Here is a 21,641-nt window from a genome sequence, read left to right as displayed (position 1 = left end):
TCAGGAGACACACACTAAAGGGCTCTCTCAGCAATAGGAGGGCCCTGAATGTATTGCCCACAGACCCTGCCGTGCTTCATGATTGGCATGAAGCACACAGGCCAGGACTAGAAGGCCAAGATACGCTTTCAGTTCTGTTATGAAGCAGCTGACTACTGGTCATGTGAGTAGAGCAGCACTGCCTACTCTGACTGGCAGTGGCTCTCCAGGACTTCAGGCAGTATTTGGATTCCTACCTCAGGATTCACAATGACCCTCTCTTGGTCTTAGAGTTGCTTCACTAACTGCCTCCTCCTGCCAGACTAAACTTCTCTTGGTCTCGCCTCTCATCAGAGGATCCAGACCCCACCACGGTACTGTGCAGTTAGGGAGTGACAGACTAGTTATAGACCACTTTTTGCCATTTCTGCTTATCATGTAACCCATTATCTTGGTACCTTCACTGGCAGGTGAGGTTCCTACTGTTCAGTGCCACACATCCTACCTCTACATCTTCTTGTTTTCCCCAAATGGAACCAAGCTTCCCCGCCCCCCCCAAAGACAAAAAAGGCCAGAGAGATACTGTGGATGTTTGTAGGAGGGACTGGCTTCATCTGCCTTAAAAGTTGGGAGCACAGAACTATGCAGTGCTCCAGACTGGTTTTAAGACACTATCACCATCATCAGGCGAAACAAAACTGAAGTTTCCAAAGAGAAACAGGGTACTCTCCCTCATCCCAGATGACTAAACCTCCCACCCCATGCAGAAAGTTCATTCATTTCTGGGGTGGTTTTTCTCTCAATGGACTTATAATGAAAATTGGATAGAAACCACCCCACCATAGAATTACTTTTAAGGAACACTGCTTTCAGATTTCCTTAATATTAATCCCATATATATATATACTGCATTTGTTTCATTTTAGCAGCATAAAAGAGGAAGATAAAAGCATGTTAAACCCAACAGATTCTTCCTGCCTCCATCATAGCCAGCGACACAAAAAGAGACCCCAGACAATAATGATGTGGCTTGAGTATTTTAATTTAAATAATGTTGTTGCAACATTAAATTTCAATAAGATCCCATTGGAGTGGATATAAGGGGAAAAAAAGACAAGTTTCTTTAGGAATCAAATTGGACAGTGGTTGAACAATAGTGTGATCCACCAAATACTGCTGCATTGCTAAGGCCATTCGGCATGGCTGGTGCAGAGCTCCACTGAAAGTGAATAGCAACACCTGGCAGATTATGTAAAGTGTAACAGATTTAACACACTCTGCTCTCCGCCCCAGCCTATTTGTAAAATCTTGGTGTCATCAGTTGGACAATAGTTTGGTATGAGTGGGAAATATTTTAAATACACTGACATTAAGTTAGAATACATTCTTAGCACTGGCTTGTAAGTGCAGGGACAAGCAGGAAGTGGTTTCAGTTTTATCAGTGTCTAGGCTGCTATAAACAGATGACTTGTCCCCGGGCTACAACTACAACATATGTTAATTTTTATGTAAAGATAAAGCTAACAGATTTAAGGCCTTGCACTAGGCTATGGAGTTACTGCCCAATAGTGTAGCTTTCCCACCATGCTCCTTTTAGAAAAGACAAACCAACCCAAGGCCACTTTGTCAAGTGAGGAAAGGCAACTGGAAGTACCTTCTCTCTCTCACCCACCTAGCCCCCTTTAAATAAAGCACCCTTATAAGAGTCCTTACTAGGTGGATGCATGTTACCATTTTATCACAAATCTTTATTGATATCTGGTGAAAGCCTCCTTAGTAATAGCACTTACATTTACATGGAAGTACATGGAAGAAGTATATGCACATGAAGTAAGAGAAAAACTCACCACTGGGTAGTCTGTTAAAGGAGACCATACAAGAGGATGAACATCATGCAGGATGAGACAGCAGCCACCGAGTAGCACACACTGTGCTAGGGCCATAGAAAGCCTACAGGTTTGGATGTCATAGTGTAGGGTGCACAGCTGGCATGTAGATTCACCAGGAGGAAGACTGTGCATGCAAGTGGAAATATGGTCACACTTTAACCCTAACACAACTGTCAGCTCAGAAGACCTTTCATGCAAAAGGGGCAGAGGTTCTTTAGTGAAGGCTGAATGAACTTGTGTGTCAGGGGACTAGAAGTATTACCAGATCAGAGTATCCACCCACTCCAAGGCCTTGAATGAACTGGAGACTGAAAGATGGTGCTCAACTCTACATGGCAATATTACACAATTAGTTCTCAAGTCTTCAGTATAATAAGTAATCACTTGCCATTGTGTCTTTACCAGAGGGGTGGTGGGGGGGGGAGAGGGGGCAAAGGGACAGAAACATGTTTTCCCAAATGATTTGCCTTGAAACTAGGTAGGACAGATTTTGGGACTAGACTTGCATTTGTCTCCAGGATTCCCATTAATTTAAACAGCAGTTTTCTACATATAGTTTAAACTTGCTGGATGCCAAAACACTTGTAATGATTTAAAGGAAGCAACTGTACTGTTTCAGTCATAGCAGAAGTAGTGGTACACTAGGAAAGGTTGGGGTTTTTTCCTTAGATGTGGCAGTCTTTTTCACTTCTTATCCACAAGCTTCTTCTTTTTTAAACAGGAAATTAAGTTATCATACGGTGGTTCAGGCAGGGATTGACACAGAAAACAAATAAAAACCATGGAGATACAAGTCTAAGTTTTGTCCAGGAAGACTGAGATTAATCCACAGCATTTAAGTTTTACTGTACTGTTAATTTTAGCCTGATGAAGATGTTCTAATACTCTTCCATTTAAAGGGTAGAAGCATTTAGCTTTCCCCTAAACAGAGCTATAAAAATATCAACATCTATTCCATGAACAGACAGGTTTTGTCCTTTTTAAAAGCTTTATCATTGGTATGAAATTCAACATTCATTTTAGGCTAATTATGGAAAAGTCAATACCTATTTTGCATTATAAATATACAATTAAGATCAGTACAGTTCTGCTCAGACTTTCACTCCATTAAAAGGCAGGCTTTGATAAGAGAACAGAATAATGGAATATATGGTTTATAGTTACCTGATCTCATTACAGTTAAATGATTTACAAATATTGACACCATCTTCAACAATCAAGACATTGTTCACATGACTCAACATTCTATTGCCTGGCTTCGGAGATGGCGGGTGTGGACAGAAAGATCAGCTCATGCAACATTAGACAACCTTTTCTTTCTTCATATAGAGGCAGACAGCACTGATACTCATCAACAAAACAGACCACTTCTCTAGAACCTGGCTGTTACTTTTTATTGATCACATACCAGGCGAATTTTGTGGTGCTTTCTAGTCAGCCAAAAGATAATAGCAAAGCAGAAACAGAAGTAGCAAGAACCTATTTTCCAGGTTTGCTGAAGGATTAAAATGCTTAGGTTTTGCTACACCTGGAATAACTTTCCTATTCTTTCTTTTTTATAAATGAAACCTTCTCTTTGGTTTCTTGTATCTTTTCTGTTATTCTCTCTTTAGTTTCTTCCATTTTCCCGGTTAACCTCTCTTTGGTTTCTTCCATTTTGCCACTGATCATGTCTCTGGTTTCCTCCATTTTCCCCGACAGTCGTTCTTTTGTTTCTTCCATTCGGTCCTGAAGGTATTCCTTGACTGGAGGTGGTGTAGACATGTAGCCATGTTTACGAAGATACTTCACTGTGATAGATGTCCCTCCTAAAGTCACTGTGTATCTGGCTGGAGTGGCAATCTTGCCAATAAGGAAAAAGAAAGAGAGGTATACATATATGACTTCAGACAGCAAAATCTTCAAAAAGGACTTCAGCAACATTTAGAATTCAAGAAAAAGGCTTCCTCCTACGAAGTAAATTCCTTACAGGCCTGTTAGTCTGCCTTAGCTATTACAGGACAAAAAAGCTACTTGTGTAACCAGACCTAAGGATCACCTTAATCACAGCAGATAAACTCTTCCCGACACCCCATTTCCCTACTTCAAGAAAAGATTGTGCATCTTTCTTAAGCCTCAAGAAAACTTTTAATTACTAAGAAAACATGTGGTGGGGAATCCTAACTATTAGGAACCTGCCCTTGTGGAGTGAGCATCACTGGCACACAAAAGGAGGCAAATACTTCTACATCAGCAGTGAGAATGCTGCTGAGCTAGCAATAGATGCCAGCTTTAGCATAAGCAGGCCAAGTCTTTTAGGACCTTTATGCTTGTTTTTCCAGAAGTGATGAACTGGAAAATATGGTTTGGATAAAAGTCACAAAAGCCACCTAATGGCGCAGCGAAGAAGTAACTTGCCTGGGGAGCAAGAGATTGCTGGTTCAAATCCCCGCTGGTATGTTTCCCAGACTATGAGAAACACCTATATCAGGCAGTAGCGATCTAGGAAGATGCTGAAAGGCATCATCTCATACTGTGTGGGAGAAGGCAATGGTAAACCCCTCCTGTATTCTATCAAAGACAACCACAGGGCTCTGTAGTCATCAGGTGTTGACACTGACTCGACAGCATAACTTTACCTTTACAAGTCACAAACTATTTAATATCACAAAATAGCTTTAACTACAGTGTACATATTTAGTACAACATGAACTCTGCCGACTCAAAGTTGTCAGGATTCCATTTTGCTCACAAATACACTTGAGAACACAATTTTATTAGTTTACTTTCCAAAAGGCTTATGAGATCAACCGGCATTTCTTTTGTGTGTGTCCCCCATCAACTTTGCAATGCTTGAACCAATATGAACCAAATCGGGTATAGCTGTAGGGGCACACGAAGAAGCCTCAGTGCCATAGTTTATGATGTCGTCATCCACCCTGATCTAAGATGGCAGATGTGTGAACCTTTGAGGCGCAAGTGCACTAACTTGAGGACTGTCTAACCGATTAGGACCAAATTTGGTATAGTTGTAGTGAGTGACACACAGGGACACCTCAATGGTGTAGTTTGTAATGTCATCCACCCCGATCCAAGATGGCGGACACATGAACATTTGAGGTGCAAGAAAGCTAACTTGTGGACCTTGATTTGAACCAAATTTAATCCAGTTGTATAGATAGTGAACGAGAAGTAGGCAGATTAGTTCTTACTAGAACAACTTGTTACATAAGGCTACAGTCCTGTGCTTCGAATGAATTTAAGATTGTGGCCTTATGCAATAAAATAGCAGCCCCGTGCAATAAAATTATGAATTCTCTAGTAAGATAGAAGGTAATATTATTCCATAGAAGGACTTATTCAAAATGCTGCTGGCTACATCAAGAACCTGGCACAAGATTACCAAGCTCACAATGTTATGTCCAAATTACTATCCTGTCCTTAAAGCTTCAGTAGCAGCAGATTTGTTCAGCATTTTAAAGAGAGATGTACAGTGGAATCCTGCTGTTGGAAGTCAGTTATGTTGTACTATGGTAATGCAATTTTATCTACAAGAGTGACTTCTGGAGAGCAACTTTTAAAAACATTTTCAAGCGAGAGATAAATGTTGCAAGCACTAAATAAGACCTTTTTAATCTTGTAACCTGTATGCTTATTCGCTCTTTCCTCCCACCCAAATCTTTGTTCCCAGTTTTGAGTTCTACACAAAATATCATCAGAAAATAAGTGGGAGGACATATATTAATATTAATATTATTATTAATTCAATTTCTATACCGCCTTTTAAAAAATGGCTTAGGGCAGTTAACACAGAGAAATAATAAATAAATAAGATGGATAATAAATAAGTAATTAATAAATAAGATGGATAATAATAAATAAATAAAGATATACTAATTCCTCCTTCAATGAAGGCTGATGGTTTGGCAATTTGTATCTACTTATAGAAGTTCTCTGTTTCTCACTTCAGATTAACCTCTTGCTTTACTTAATAGTGTCTTATTTGAAAACACTTAGCAAGTTATTGCAGCACTGGGCAGAAAGGTCAAAGCCCAGAGATCTTCATAAGAGGCTACCAGTGGTAGGACATTAGAAAGGCAGGTCACAGAACCACAACATCATCATCAGCAAAAAGATATAACAACATGTCACGCAAGACTGAAAACAGCAATTTCAGACAGGAAAGCAATTAGAGCACTTGATAAACAAAGCTGTAGACTAAAAATAAGATGATATGAAGAAAAAGTTTCCAATGTGCTTCTTCAGTGCTGAAAGGGCTAACTTCCTGCACTGGGTATATCTTTTTATAAGCTCTATAAAAGAAAAACAAATTAAAAAGTAAGATTTGGGGTTGGGTAGAATTAGTGGAATTTTAACAAGTCTGGGCCTTAGCAGACTTTTATTATATTCATATAAAATAAGACTTTCAATGGGAAAGAAGAAAGATTCCATCAATTTGGTCTCCCCAGTGATAGAATACACAAATGACATTGAGTAGACATTATCTGAAATGTGTAGATATGACAGTAGGAGAGCAGCTACCTAAACATAGGTGGCCCTCAATATTCATGGATTCAGTATCAATATCTGTGATTTTGCTTACTCACGGGCCATCTATCTATATTCCAATTTAGTTATGGGGGTTAGTTTTGCCTACTTATAGTTTTCTACACTCCCACCCCCATGATAACTAAATTGTCCCAGTCACTCGTGGGGCCTCTAAACATCCCCACCTGCCAGCTGGGAGGCTTAAAGAGGCAGCAGGAGTGGCTGGGACACTCCGTAAGCACCCCAGCCACTGGCACTGCCCAAGTGTGGAATCTAACCCCATTTTTAGGGTTAAGTTAAGCACTCCAATATAGCAAATTCACCGTTCATGGGATTTTCTCCAAACATAACCTCCATAGTATTGGAGGGCTTCCTGTAGTAATATTTATCAAGCATTTTTAGTACTTTGATCTTGCTCATCCTCAGAGCAAACTTTCTACAGATGGGATGGTGAGGCTAAAATACTGTGCTTTGCCATACAACAATTTAAGTCAAGGTCTAATAGGTTGACAGTCACTCCCAGCCTCATAATATCAGCATCAGGACAGATACTATTAGTGCTCATTGGGTTTCCATGGTAGGACACTAATGGTAGCTGCTCTCATCCCTCTCAGGACTTAAGAGTTATGGTATCCAAGCCTGAGATGGAAGAAGAGGAGCTCCATGCTCCTATACCACCCCTAGGAGTGGTATAGACACAGTTGACAAGGAAATACAGCCATATAGCCATCTTTCTAGCAAAGAGAGATGAAATGGCAAAGCACAATCAGAGTGGGGAAATGCCTGGCTGTCCCAAGGCCATATTACTCAGAGACAACTGAGCTGAGGGCAATTTGCAAGTCAACCCAGATTGTGCAACTGGAAGGAACACAGTAAAGACACAGACTCTCTTACTCCTATTTCATTCCTATGCATATTGAACAGCTGTGGGATATTCTGTGTGAACAACTAGTGCTTTAGCATCCTCTGATTTTCTTAGGAGAAAGTCAACTATATATTCATTACTTACCTTATACATTGCATATGCAGTTAATGCATTTCCACTCTGCGAATGTTTTAGAATATTTACTATGCTTTCAGGCAGCCCTATGAATTCGAGGAAAGGAACAACATTTATTCCTCTGTGGAAAAAAGATAAATCAAGATGATGATGACTGACGGCCTTAAAAGTATTTATTTTGACAAGACTGCCAAGCATATATATTTTACCTTAAACTAAAGCATTGGTCAACCATGCTTTTTCTTGTGCCTACACACACACACACACACACACACACACACACACGCACACGTATTCAAGCACCAATGGACAATAAGGAGGGGAAAAAACGGGCAAGTTGTTCAGAGAATATTTCAACACACTGATTCAAGACCAGCATGCACATTTGACTGTTCTGATACAGCAGGACTTTGGAACGCCATCACTTTTGAGATTTTTTCCTGTTAAAAGAACTCAGAGCTAAAATGAGAAAAGAAACAAAGATCAGGAAGGGCTCTATTTGCAAGGAGGGGCCATAGCTCAGTGGCAGAGCATGTGCTTTGCACTCAGAAGGTCCCGGATTAAACCCCTGGCATCTCCATTTAAAATAATCTCTGGCAGCAGGACCTCTGCCTCAGAATGTGGAGAACAGCTGCTGATCAGACACTACTAACTGAGATGGATCATTGGTGTATCTGCTTGTAAAAGGTCAAACGCTATGCCTTAAGGAAAATTCGGTTTGGGTTGTTCTGCTACAGTAGGATGGACTTATTGACTACCATGGATGTAAAACCTTATTTTGAGCTTTCCCAAATAGTTGGCATTGTGAATAACACTATGCTAGTGCAAGGATGTTCTAGCTAGTTGTGCCAAGTCCGGAACTAGTGTTCCAGACCAGTGCTGAACTACTGCAAACATGTTTGTATTTGTGAAACAAGGCATGCAACCTCTGGCATGTCTCATATGTGGGGAACTTTTGCACACTCACCCAGTTCTTATAACCCCCATAATCTAGAATAGTGATGTGCTCTTCAGGGTACACAAGTTTAGGAGTAGCTCACTAGTCAGCCACTATTTCTGCTCACCACCAATCCCCTCTCTTCCCTCCAGTCCTTTTCTGGAACACAGGCAAAGGGCTTAGGAGAGAAGTGGGTCTTCTCTCATTTTCAGTGGGATAGGAAGAGGTAAGAAACAGTGGGGGTCCTTCACAATGGAAAGAAAGAAGTGGGGTGCCCCAAGGATCTGTACTGGAACTAGTGCTCCTTAACTTGTTCATAAATGATCTAGAAGTTGGGGTAAGCTGCAAAGTGGCCAAATTTGCAGATGACACTAAACTATTTAGGGTAGTGAAATCCCCAACAGATTGTGAGAAGCTCCAAAAAGATCTCTCCATGTGGGTAACAAAATGGCAAATGCAGTTCAGTGTAAGCGAGTGTAAAGTGATGCATATTGGGGCAAAACACCCCAACTTCAAATATACACACAATGGGGTCTGCACTGTCAGGGACTGACCAGGAGAAAGATCTTGGGGCTGTGGTGGGCAGCTTGTTGAAAGTGTCAATTCAGTACACGGCAGCAGTGAAAAAGACAAATTCCATGCTAGGTATCATTAGGAAGGGGATTGAAAACAAAAATGCTAATATTATGACTTTCTACAAATCTATGGTGTGACATTTGGAGTACTGTGTACAATTCTGGTCACCATATCTTGAGAAGGACTTGTAGAACTGTAAGATGAAGGCCACCAACATGATCAAGGGCAGGGAGCACCTTCTTTATGAGGCTAGGCTGCAGCATCTGGGGCTCTTTACCTTGGAAAAGAGGCAACTAAGGGGAGACATGATCAAAGTGTATAAAATTATGCATGGAGTGGAGAGGGTGGACAGAGAGAAATTTTTCTCCCTGTCTCACAACACTAGAACCAGGGGTCACCCCATAAAACTGAAGGTTGGGAAATTTAAGACCAACAAGAGGAAGTACTTTTTAACACAGTGTTTAATCAATCTATGGAATTCCTTGCCATGGGATGTGGTGGATGGACACAAGCTTGGATGGCTTTAGAAAGGGCTTAGAAAAATCCATGGAGGACAGGTCTACCAATGGCTACAGTCTGGTGGCTATAGGCCACCTCCAGCCTCAGAGGCAAAATGCCTCTAAATACTGTTGCAGGGGAGCAACAGCAAGAGAGAGGCATGCCCTCACCTCTTGCCTGTTGACTTCTCAGAGGCATCTATTCCCCATTTTACTCTTATAAATATGTAATTAAAATAACACCACTTCTGCAGAATTTAACAGAATTCTGTTAAATAGAATTTAATTGAAAAATGCAATTATAGAGATTTCTTGAAAATCCAGATCTTTACCCATGGTAGAAGTTATGGGATAAAAACATAAGAACAGCCCTGCTGGATCAGGCCTAAGGCCAGCATCCTGTTTCACACAGTGGCCCACCAGATGCCCTCACCTCTTGCCTGTGGGCTTCTCAGAGGCATGCCCTCTCTCTTGCTGTTGCTCCCCTGCAATTGGTATTTGGAGGCATCTTGCCTCTGAGGCTGGAGTTGGCATATAGCCACAAGACTAGTAGCCATTGAATCCTGCCTTCCTCTAACCAATACAAAAAAAACCTGTTAGGAGCGAACCACGCTTGTGTGCTTTGGAAAGTGAAATTTGTTAGCATTAGTGGTCATTTGCCAACCCTGTTCAGACTAAGAGCTTTAATGTTTGTCAGAAGTAAATGATCGTTTCTGGATTGCAAGTTGCATATCATATCATAATAGAAGACATGGAACAATGATAGTTTGTGGCTGGAAGTATAAGCCTTTGACATCAGAAGGTATAACAACTAAGTGTTTGTTTTAGTTACTCTAACCAGCTGGCATTAAGTGCCCTTTCTAGAAGCTGTGAATCCAAATGTCATTCTAAATTTATCCCTTCTCGGAGTAATAGAGGTCCCCAGTGATTTAATATTTTGCTTTAGCTGGATCTAAATAAACACTCATCTCCAGGTATATTAGGCTGAGTAAAGGTTAGTTTCTTAGATACTATATACTCATTAACAAACATTTGGCAAATGACATATTGAACCAAAAGGGCCAGTACTTTGACTTCCATGCTAGGGCGGGGGGGACGGACCTCTTGATCATGCACCTGGATACAGATTTAAGGTATTCTAAGTAATAGTGCAGTTCTCTATATGCTCACTCAGAAATAAGTCTTATGGTGTTTATTGGGCCATACTACCTTGTAATGGTGTTCAGAATTGCAACTTAGAATAGGTGAGACTTCTGATATTAAAACTATCAATTATATACTCATCTGAGGAATGCCTTCAAATCCAACCTTTAATATAAACCATTTAGTGTACCACTTTAAGAAGTTCTACAAACTTAGGGTGCTGTGTTCCTATGTGTTGTTTGATGGAAGCATATAGGGTGAAATACCGATTTTCTTAAAATACTAAAACAAAGGTTTGTGGTGGTGGTGGAGCATAAACATTACAATATAAAAATATATTTACAAACCTGAGTTGTGTAACATTTTTAGCAGTTATGTTTCCTTGTGTGAATCACTGAAACTGTTGCCTCCCCATGTTAACTAACTGAAGGGTATAGCATTTTGTTACATTGTACCCAAAGCCCATAATCATTACACTATTATGTTGCGATGACACTAAATTTCAAAATGTTATTCTGTTTTTTAAAGTGTCAACAAATTCCAGAGTATCTCTCTCTGGTAATATTGGAACAGATCAACAGCTGTTGATTCCAATATTACCAAAGCGAGATACTTTGGAATTAGTTGATTTTGTTTGTTTGAAGCTAGTGTCATGCTCAGTGCAACCCACTCAAGTTGTTTCTATGACTTATTTTGGAGCTCACTTGACCCCTACACCTGATTAGCAGTGTACCCTATGTTTGGCTGAGGGTTAAAATGCTGCTTTACTGCTTGGAATAGAGCATTACCATTCTCCACACACTCTTACAACTTGGGGATTTAGTAAAAAGTCTCCATGAGGAAAGGGTGAAGTTTTGTACATACAAGAATCATATTGCATATGTTATTCTATGAGGCTCTACACACACTTGTTTCTGGGTGGCCGGATCGGCTGCCCACATGACTACCAGCTCCGTCACAAAGATGGTAGGGGCTGCAGGGATTGGGGGCTGCCCAGCCTCAGGATGCCCTGCGTGAGTGTGCAGGGCATCCTGGGGAGACCCCTGAAACCAGGCAGCTTGTTTTAGCCTCCCGGCAGGGATCTCCTCACAAGTCGCCACGGTGCGGAGCCATGCCGCAGTGACTCACGATCAGGAAAACAGAGCTAGTGGAGCGCTCGCTAGCCACCAGAGAACCACCAGGCTCACCTGTTGAGTCCGGTGGTTCTCACGATGGGAGAAAACCGGGCTGGGGTCCTTTAGCTTGATTTTCTCCCATCATGAGAATAGCCTCTTATGTATTCACGTTAAGATTTGCTTAAAGCCAAGAAATAAAAGCAGTGATTAAGCAATTCATCACTTACTTTAAAGCTGCATAGTAAAAGGCTCCAAACCATAAGCTGGAAGTCACAAGATGCACTGGAATCAGAACTTTGCCATACTGTTTAAAAGTTTTCTTGAATCTCTGCACAAGGCTAATAGATTTGTCTTGCAAGGGATCAAGTTCCTCAGAATGTGGTTCCACAGGGGCTTCCTGGGCCCCTATTGAACCAGTTGGTGTGGAAAGCGTATCTTTGAGTTCTTTAAGGCGAGTGTCTTCTGGTGGAGAGGATGCCTTGCCCAAGGATTCCCTTTCCTTGGAAATACAAACAGCAGCAGATGTATGTAGACACTGGTGTGTGGAGCTCAGAGCCAAAGAAGATGTTTTGTGTCTAGAGTTAAGCAAGGAGGGCTGTCCTTTTAAGCACGGAAAGCTACAGCTGTGATGGGGTATAAGACAGGTCCTGTATGCCAGCTGAAACGGTCTCCGCATTTTTGTTAATGGTGACAGCATGTTGTAGATACTGTCACACACAGTTCCTAAGAAAGGAAGTAAACTATTAAAACTAAGAACAGATATAATATGATACAGTTCCAGATTGCAACAACAAAATAGCAAAGTAATTAAAACACAAAGTTTCCAAAACTGGAGGAACAACAGTCATACAAGTGTTTCTTTGTAACACTTCTCTTCTGAACACATGGACTTTCCAAGCAACATGCTTTACTCAATACCTGCTCCAGAATACTAGGGTTTAGGCTTGACTAACTGTACTTCCCTAACAAATTCGAGTTTAGATTTGTAGAAATGTCAACACACAAGACACTGGGTTTAGTTAATCTGGTGAAGGCAATGGGATGGAATAGCTTATGTACCTAGTGAGCCTTAATACTGGCAGACACACAGACACAAGTTTCTCACCCCTTTTGCTAGGTAAACTGCTTTGAGAAAACCTGAAAAGTGGCATATATAAATATTCAACAATAATTAGTGATGCCACCAAACCTTTATTTTCCTGTTTCATAATAAAAATCCATGGTGTTCATTAATATTATTTGTATAAAAATTCTTGATTCCCAAACATGGGAGTTCTTACTATGTTCGACTTTAAAGCAAGATCAATTGCACCTTCATTATTTGAACACTCTGGTGAACTACAAACAAGTGTTGCCTTAGCATAATGCTGTTGTGCTAATGTGGCTGCAAGGTAATAGGTGGCATAAGAAGCAGCTGCCAGTTGGTAAAAGAATCAACCCACAAGCAGGAAGATCCCAATTGTCCTGCACATAGGAAACAGGAGTTGGAGAGCATAATGTTACCCCTGCTAAGTGAGCAAAGAGGCACCCTCCATTTAAAGTGGCAATTATCTTATATTTAGCGGGGGGGGGGGGGGATGAACAACTGTCCTTATCCAGCCCCAGCATTGCAATCCTTCACCTCCAGCGGCTGTTCCTGGTATACGTTGTGTTTCTCTATAAATTGTGAACCCTTTAGAACCTTAGGTGGCGTAGCAGGGAAATGCTTGACTAACAAGCAGAAGGTCGTCGGTTTGAATCCCTGCTGGTATGTTTCCCATACTATGGGAAACACTTATATTGGGCAGCAGTGATATAGGAAGATGCTGAAAGGCATCATCTCATACTGCGTGGGAGGAGGCAAAGGTACACCTCTCCTGTATTCTACCAAAGACAACCACAAGGCTTTGTGGGTGCAAGTAGTCGAAATCAACTTAACGACACACTTTACCTTAGTTCTGTTTTACCATATGCATATTTTATTCCCTCTGTCTCATGACAATATCTTAAACTACCACACTTCCCCACGGCAACACAGTTGTAAGCCAACTGTGTGAGTACAACTAACCAGAACCTGATGTGTGATGTCATAAGATGTTGTTTTGAGACATGGAAGAGAATGAAACGTACATGCACTAAAAATAAGACTGCTTTGAAAGCCCTTTAAGAAAAAGGAGTTTACTACCGTATTTACTCAAATAGAAGATGGCTCTGAATTCAAGTCAGACCCCTTAAAAAGTAGAGGTTAAATACACTTTTACTTGTATTATTTGAAAGGAACAGGACTCTTAATTTAAGACGACCTCCTGATTTCTAATATCAAAACATTTAACACTTAAAAGACTACTTAACAGCTGAACTGAAACATTTATTTTTGGCACCTTAAATCGTTCATTCATTCATTCGATTTCTATACCGCCCTTCCAAATGGCTCAAAGCGGTTTACACAGAGAAACATCAAATAAATAAGATGGATCTCTGTCCCCAAAGGGCTCACAATCTAAAAGGAAACATAACAGACACCAGCAACAGTCATTGGAGGTACTGTGCTGGTGGTGGATAGGGCCAGTTACTCTCCGCCTATGGTAGACAGAACTGCCTATGATAGGTTAGGAAACATAGGAAACTGTCATTTACTGAGTCAGACCATTGGTCTATCTAGCTCAGTATCGTCTTCACAGACTGGCAGCGGCTTCTCCAAGGTTGCAGGCAGGAATCTCTCTCAGCCCTATCTTGGAGAAGCCAGGGAGGGAACTTGAAACCTTCTGCTCTTCCCAGAGCGGCTTCATCCCCTGAGGGGAATATCTTGCAGTGCTCACACATCAAGTCTCCCATTCATATGCAACCAGGACAGACCCTGCTTAGCTATGGGGACAAGTCATGCTTGCTACCACAAGACCAGCTCTCCTCTCCTGCTCGCCTACCAAGACTTGTGTACTAAAAGGGTTTGTGCTGGAAAGTCATCACCTAGTATTCTATTGTCCTCTCTCCACTCCCAGCCCTCCCCTACCAGAGGAGAGCTGGTCTTGTGGATGCAAGCATGACTTGTCCCTTAGCTAAGCATGGTCCACCCTGCTTGCATATGAATGGGAGATTACATACATGAGCACTGTAAGATATTCCTTTCAGGGGATGGAGCTGCTTTGGGAAGAGCAGAAGGTTCCAAGTTCCCTCCCTGGCATCTCCAAGATCTCCAATAGGAAGCCTGTAATAAATTTTATTCACCAAAAGGTAACAGAAAAGTAGCTTTCTGCATGCATGGCCTAACACACACATTGTCCAAGGCCAATTCCTTCTCTCTCTCTGTTATGCTTGAAACTGTGAGGGAGCAGTCCCTGCAGGGCACCAGTCTCTCACATTTAATGTACTCCTTTCTTCATTATACTGTGTTACATGGAAGTAACACAGTTATACCATTCATTTCTGGGATCCACATTCTCCATGCTTCTTCATATAAATCTGTGCACACATTGCCCTTGCTCAGAAGAATATACTCTGAACTATGATAAAGAATGATGGCAGCAGCAGCAACCACCTATTGAGTTTTTAATTACTTTGAAATCTAAAGATTCCTGCTGCAAATGTACCTAGGTGATACTATGCATGCCCTGAGACTCTCTCTACTATTGCCTCCAACTAAGGCTCTTTGATTGCATGGCACACATTCTAGAGGGTCTCCCAATTTCCAGTAATGGTTTGTATGCGTGTGCACGCATGCATACCTAGGAAGGGCATCCAAAGCAGCCCTGGGACTTATTTGCAATACTTTCTATGTATAAAGTACATTTACATGTTAGTGCTTAAAATCTCTTTACAATCTATTTGGAAGGCTGATCTGAAGTTATGGTCTGCCCTCTACTGCATTTTCTGAACATTACAAATGGCATGGTGAACTAGTTGACCAGCAAGGGTGCGTTAAGATTCCCTCTTTCCCAGCGAGAGAAGAGCCCTGTGCTACTCCTACTACCTAACCTCCTCTCCTACTACCCAACCAACATGGCAATCCCAATAAAAGACAGAAGCACACGAGACGTTCACACTTTCATGCAACATATTTTCCAAAGCATACTTCAAGACAGGTTACTTCCATGGCTTTCAACATGGAAAGTTTTTTCCTATTGCTTTCTTCCAGCTATACCTAAATGTAAAGTTTATCTAGCCCTGCTAAGATATATGTTTTAAAAGGATGCTGTCCTCATGTACAGAGTCCCTGAGGGTGCCCAGAAGTCCCCCTGCCACTTGTCAGCACTGAGAAGCATCACCCTTCCCATGTTCTCCCCACTTATGTTTGAAGAGAGTTTCTAGGAACTTCCATCCTACATCAGAGTGGGATGGAGACAGTGTTCCCACTAACAGGGATTCCCAGATGTTGCTGACTACAGCTCCCAGAATCCCTAGCTGCAATGGTTTTTGCTTGAGGATTATGGGAGTTCTAGTCAACAAAATCTGGGAATTCCTGTTAGAGGGAACACTGGATGGAGGTGAAGGACAATGGCAACAATGACAGTTCTGCAAACCATTCACTTTAGGCCTGAGCTAGAAAAAGCTACTGTTACCTCTTCTACTTCTTCTAGCCTATCTATGTGTAGAACACAGGGTAGGGCAGACTAAACAAAAGGAAGAAAAGGCAGAGGTGTGTGTGTGTGTGTGTGTGGTGGTGGGGCAACAGCAGAAACTTTATTTTATATTAAGATTTGTTACCTGCTTCCTAAATTCTTTTAGGAACTGTGGTAATGAAATGCTAGTACCACTTAAACTTTCATAGAAGAATATGTGCACATAATTATGTCACTTAATATTATAGCACGATAATAATTGTTTGGTATCAGCTGTCAAATGTCAAACACTGAACCTTATGTCTTTCTTTTCAAGCAACACTTTTCTTAAGAACAAGTCAATCTCCCCAAACCCCAATGGGTTTAATTTGTTCTACTCCTTATTACAGTCCAGTGCCTTCTCTCTTCCTAATCAAAGATATATATCTGTCTCAATATTGTAATGCTACCAGACTGTTCACAGAAGAGCAATAAAAGGAGCCACAAAAGAGACATCCTGACTGATGTGAGGATTCTGTATCACTTGTATTAACAAATTTGCAACTTGCTTACTCTAGAACAGACCCAGTGACTTGAATAAGACTTCTGCCTAATAAATTGGAAAGCTGTGACCCCAATTTTTTTTTAAAAAAGACTGTCACTTGTATGTCATAACTATGGAAAGACTGAGAAGCTACCTGCAGTTTCAGAAAGACTAATTATTCCAGTGTATTGCTGACTATATGTTTTTAAACCCCATAAAGTTTAAAAACACTTCATTTAATCTAAACTAGTGATTTTTAACCCCTCATTCAATAGAGAAAATGGCATGCAGACAATGTTTTTTAACCCTTATATGATCCATCGACAACACCTGATGCTATGGCTATAAATTAATGTCAATGGCATGGCAACACTTTGATAAAACTTAACAGTCGTGCAAAAAAAGCCAAGATAGGTGTTATACAGCAAATAAGTTATTGCTTACTTGTTTACAACACGCTCGGAAATGAAGCTTGTCACAAGGCAAGAGATTTACCATTAAAGCATTACAGTGCCGAAGTAAGCTCATGGTGAAGTCATTGTACTTTTCATGCTCCAATGAAAGCCACAGATATTTGACCAGATTGCTTCTTCATCAAAATAATCCTTCAGCTTCCAAGCATAGCACAACCTACATAAGTTAGAGTATCATTTAAAAACTATTAATATTTGCAAACACCAGTACAGTCTCAAATTATTCATGCATACACAATGATGCTATTGACCCTGACTGTATTACAGAGACCTTGCTAGATAATGATTGTAGGCCAGTACTTTCAGACTTGGTTTTAGTTGATTAACTGGTATGGCACAGTAGCAATCAACTATTAAAACAGCAGGACGGAGATGAGGTGGGTGGCAATTTGCTAGGACAACTTGCTCTACTGAAGGAATCTATTACCTAACTTGTTAAATACATAATGTTGCTCATAGTGTTGAGGCCAGGGACAGACTGGAGATTCTGCTGGCACGCCAGTTCTCCTGTAATGCATAACAAGGCTGAACACTCAGAAGCAGTGTTGAAACCTCCCAGATGTGCTATTCTTTGTGGGGGAGTGGGGCTTCAATATACAAAATGAGGTTTACTCATTAATTTAATATATACCCCACTCCACCTCTCTATTCAGAAGGGCATTCAAGGCGGCTTACATTCAGATAAAACAATACAGACAGTACAAATACAGGAGAACAAAACAAAAATTACAGCAACTTTAAAATATTTCTTATACTTTCTTAAACAATCAAGTTTTCATGGCCCTTCTGAAAGGAAGCCGTAAGGAGAGCAACCACAGCTCTCCAGAGGGGCTATTCCACAGCTTGGATGTGGAAGAGGCTCTCACATGGACACCCACTATACCTCAGTCAGAGAGTTAACACAAAGGATGTCAGAGGGGAAAGATCGAAGGTAGGCTGATATAAGGAGGAATTCTTGAGATCACCTTTCAAGTACTAAATGGCTTGGGACAAGGGTAAAATGAGCACTACAAGTTGAGCCCAGAAACAAACTGGTAGGGATATGCAAATCGATTTGACTCGAATCTGGTCTATTTGAGTGATTTGACCTTGAATTGAGTCATCCTTGGGGGCTCTGACCAAGTTTGAGGTTGAATCAAATTACCCTAGATTTGAGCTTGAATCAATTTGGGTCACCATTTTGCCTCCACAGCCTCCTCTGAGCTTCTCTGCCGCTCTGGTTGGTTTCTTTGCACTATGTCCTTTGTTTCTTGGTGCGGATTCTGTTTGAAATAACTTCTTCATAGGTTCTTGAAATAACTTCCTCATGGGTCTCAATTGCTAGACAAAGGAGATACTCCATGACATGAGAAAAACCACTTTTAAAGCTAGTTGGGAAAAGCTTAGCTATTTGCCTAGGGTTATTTGTGCTTCATTCTGATAAGGAAAATACACCTTCAAATCTGTGACTATCTGGCTTCTGATTCAATTTGTGCACAGACCTGCTCTTAAGTAGTTCACCTCCAAGTGATGGAGATCCTCATATGTTCAGGACCTTTTTGGCAACATTCCATACTTCCCCTCTACTGCTGAATGTCTATGAAGCTGTTTAGACAAGATATTTTTGCTGTCATGACTAACACCCAGCATTATGGATCAGTGCTCCTTCTAAGGAACAGTGCTAGGGATGTACACGAACCGGTTTGGAGGCCCTTTTATGGGCCTCCACACTGGTTTGAATGTCTGGCAGTTTAGAAGGCGGTGGTGGTGGTATCTTTAAGGATGGGGAAAGGTGCTCTTACCCCTCCCGCTGCATTTCTCCCGCTGGCACTGTCTTTTAAAATGGTCCAGTGGGGTAGCAGTGTACCTCCTTGCTGGCTCAGTGCCTCCTCAGACCAGAAGTGCCTGGTGCACATGTGCAAACCGGGCACTTCTGGCCCGAGGAGGTACCAGGACGGCAAGGAGGAGAGCTGGTCTTGTGGTAACAAGCATGACGTGTCCCCTTAGCTAAGCAGGGTTTGCTCTGGTTGCATATGAATGGGAGATTTGATGGGAGACCACTGGAAGATATTCCCCTTAGGGGATGGAGCTGCTCTGGGAAGAGCAAAAGGTTCAAAGTTCCCTCCTTCGCATCTCCAAGATAGGGCTGAGAGAGATTCCTGCCTGCAACCTTGGAGAAGCCGCTGCCAGTCTGTGTAGACAATACTGAGCTGGATGGACCTATGGTATGACTCAGTATATGGCAGCTTCCTATGTTCCTACTCTGCCCTGCTGGACCATTTTAAAAGACAGTGCTGGCGGAACACCCGCCAGCATCTTTAAAGATATTCCCCCCTCCACCATCACCTTCAAACTGGCAGGTGCGGGTTCTGTGCACACCACTACTCAGCATTATCTGTCTTTTTCATCCAACTCAGATCCTGCAATCTGAATGCCTATACAGCATACATATATGGTGAAGCACATGATAAAAGTAAACCAAGTGAGGCTGAATGCAGACAAAAACTGCTATTATTATTACAGACAGTCCTTGTGATTGGAAAGAGTGAAAGGACACAGAGGCACTCATAGCAGCTGTTACAGTCTTCCCAGGCTCCATGTTCTCAGAGGCTGTTCTACAAATGTCCAAACCTGAGCATTTTAATAGCCTAGTTAAGTAGGTATTACGTAAGCTTTAATCAGTTTATATATTTTAAAACTCCATTTTATTCAACTGGTTTGATTGTACTTTATATTGTGATAATGCTCCCACAAGCATGTAGCAGAATACAGATAAAAACTTTAATAAGTCAATCATAACACTATCCAGTACATCTAAAAAGGCAAAATCCAAGTAGTATATAGTTTATCTTTTACTTCATGCCCTTTAACATTTTCTAGTGTTTAAAAGTTGGAAAGGGAAGAATAATTAAAAGGTCTACAAAGGTGAAGAGGATTATTTTTGTTTGATAGTTACAAGGCCACCTCTGCAGCTGTGCAGCCCTTTTGTTGCTCACATTTCAAATTTTACAGCATCAAGGTCAGTCTACAGACATAAGATGACAGAGTCACAGACTAACAAAACATATTTGGGAATATGGTAATTCACTCTCTAATCTAGACTAATAGGACAGTTGATTCATGAATTTTGAAGATAAATTAAATTAACCAGAGCAAAACAAGAAAAAGTTTGTTTTGAGACATCCATAACAGCATGTAGGAAAATATTAACCACAGATTGAATGGAGAATACAATACACATCAATGAGAACTGTATTTCTAGAGTGGGTACACAGGTTGCTAAAAGTCTACTTTTTTTACACATATATTTGGAAATATGCCCCACATTATTCAGTGGTGTTAGCTCTCTAGAAGATATATAGGCTCTCTTCTCAAATCCACATCATTTCTTGTTTTGTTTAACATTTAACTTGAAAGGGTTTGTTTGTTTTTTAAACTTAAGCTCTCTCTATCACTTTTTGGTTGGTTACCAAACCAAAAAAGGCACTGTGTACTGTTACCAACCACTTGTCTTTCCTATGAAAGTTAGGATTCTTAAGTCTCACTGAAATTTAGGGAACTCAAATTTGTCACAACATTGATTTCCACGATACTTAACCATGATTACTTTCCTAAGAAAGCAACCTACAGGATATGCCAACTGCCAAGCGTTTTTCAAGGTTGTACAGTAGACATACTTGGGTATGAAGCTACTTGGGTATGAAGCTTGAAGCAGAGAGCAACACATTTGCCCAAGCCCGGCCAGGTTCCTGGGAAGGCGGTACAGACACAGAGGCGTTGAGACAGCTAGAGCGGTTCCCAGGCTCTTCAGGTCCTGCGAACACGTGCCACAGTCACGTCTGAAGGCAAGCATTCACACCTTTACTTCGCGCTCCCAAAAAGCCTGTAGGTTGGTGTTTTTTTTGGGGGGGGGCGGGCTGAAGTTACAGTTTCAGACCAGCCTCCGGCCTTCTACTCCTACGACATCCATGAGGCTTGCTGAACTAACTGGCCTGTTTGAAACGGCTTCAGGCGTCAGCGACACAGAGGTGGCCTTGCAATGCTACCCCCGGTGGGTGTGGCGGTCTTGGGCGAAGCGCTCCGCCTCCCGCCAGAAGGACTTTGTGGCAAAGAGACTTTGTAGGGATGGGAAGGAAGGGCTGGGCACGCCGCGTGCCCACGCCGCGGAGGTCACTAGAACAGGGCAGAGTAAAGGTTAAAAGAACCGGAAAGAGAACTTTGCCTCGCCACACCTGGGCAAGAGAGCATCTACCTTTTGGTGAGACCCGCATAATTCCTCGCAGGCGCGGGGTGGCTCCAGGCCCACCTCTCCCCTTTCCTCCACTGACTGACCCCGTCCGTCCCTCGCAGAGCCAGCGTGCCAATTTCAGCCCCAGTCCCCGCCCCCCTTTCCCCCTCCTCGCAGGCCGCTGGCAGCGCGCGCAGGCTCCCTACAGGGAAGAAGCGCTCCCCTCTGGGACTTGTAGTT

At 41.7% G+C, this 21,641-nt stretch overlaps 1 protein-coding gene across 2 annotated transcripts; it reads right to left on the bottom strand.

Moving 5' to 3' along the window:
* Positions 1-1,003: 1,003 nt before the first annotated feature.
* FAM210A (family with sequence similarity 210 member A) lies at positions 1,004-21,588 on the bottom strand. 2 transcript variants are annotated; one of them, XM_053244069.1, is made up of 5 exons: positions 21,426-21,588; positions 17,166-17,351; positions 11,891-12,386; positions 7,405-7,516; positions 1,004-3,710 (listed from the first exon to the last, which is right to left on the bottom strand). In XM_053244069.1, the coding sequence occupies exons 3-5, from the start codon at positions 12,358-12,360 to the stop codon at positions 3,411-3,413; spliced, it is 882 nt and encodes a 293-aa protein (XP_053100044.1). In that variant the 5' UTR covers positions 12,361-12,386; positions 17,166-17,351; positions 21,426-21,588; the 3' UTR covers positions 1,004-3,410. The 2 variants fall into 2 exon arrangements, with proteins under 2 accessions (XP_053100044.1, XP_053100045.1); XM_053244070.1 differs by lacking the exon at positions 21,426-21,588 and adding an exon at positions 20,851-21,360.
* Between the last annotated feature and the right edge of the window lie 53 nt (positions 21,589-21,641).

The sequence above is a fragment of the Hemicordylus capensis genome, chromosome 4 (genome assembly GCF_027244095.1).
Source record: "Hemicordylus capensis ecotype Gifberg chromosome 4, rHemCap1.1.pri, whole genome shotgun sequence".
NCBI lineage: Eukaryota > Metazoa > Chordata > Lepidosauria > Squamata > Cordylidae > Hemicordylus > Hemicordylus capensis.
This window is presented reverse-complemented; position numbering and strand designations above follow the sequence as displayed.

Excerpts from the sequence above, each read along its gene's own strand:
- FAM210A (XM_053244069.1), bottom strand. The coding sequence starts at position 12,360 with ATGCTGTCACCATTAACAAAAATGCGGAGACCGTTTCAGCTGGCATAC. Across the intron at positions 7,517-11,890 it reads TTTTACTATGCAGCTTTAAA|AGGAATAAATGTTGTTCCTT; the intron begins GTAAGTGATGAA and ends TTTTTTCCACAG. Across the intron at positions 3,711-7,404 it reads CTGCATATGCAATGTATAAG|ATTGCCACTCCAGCCAGATA; the intron begins GTAAGTAATGAA and ends CTTATTGGCAAG.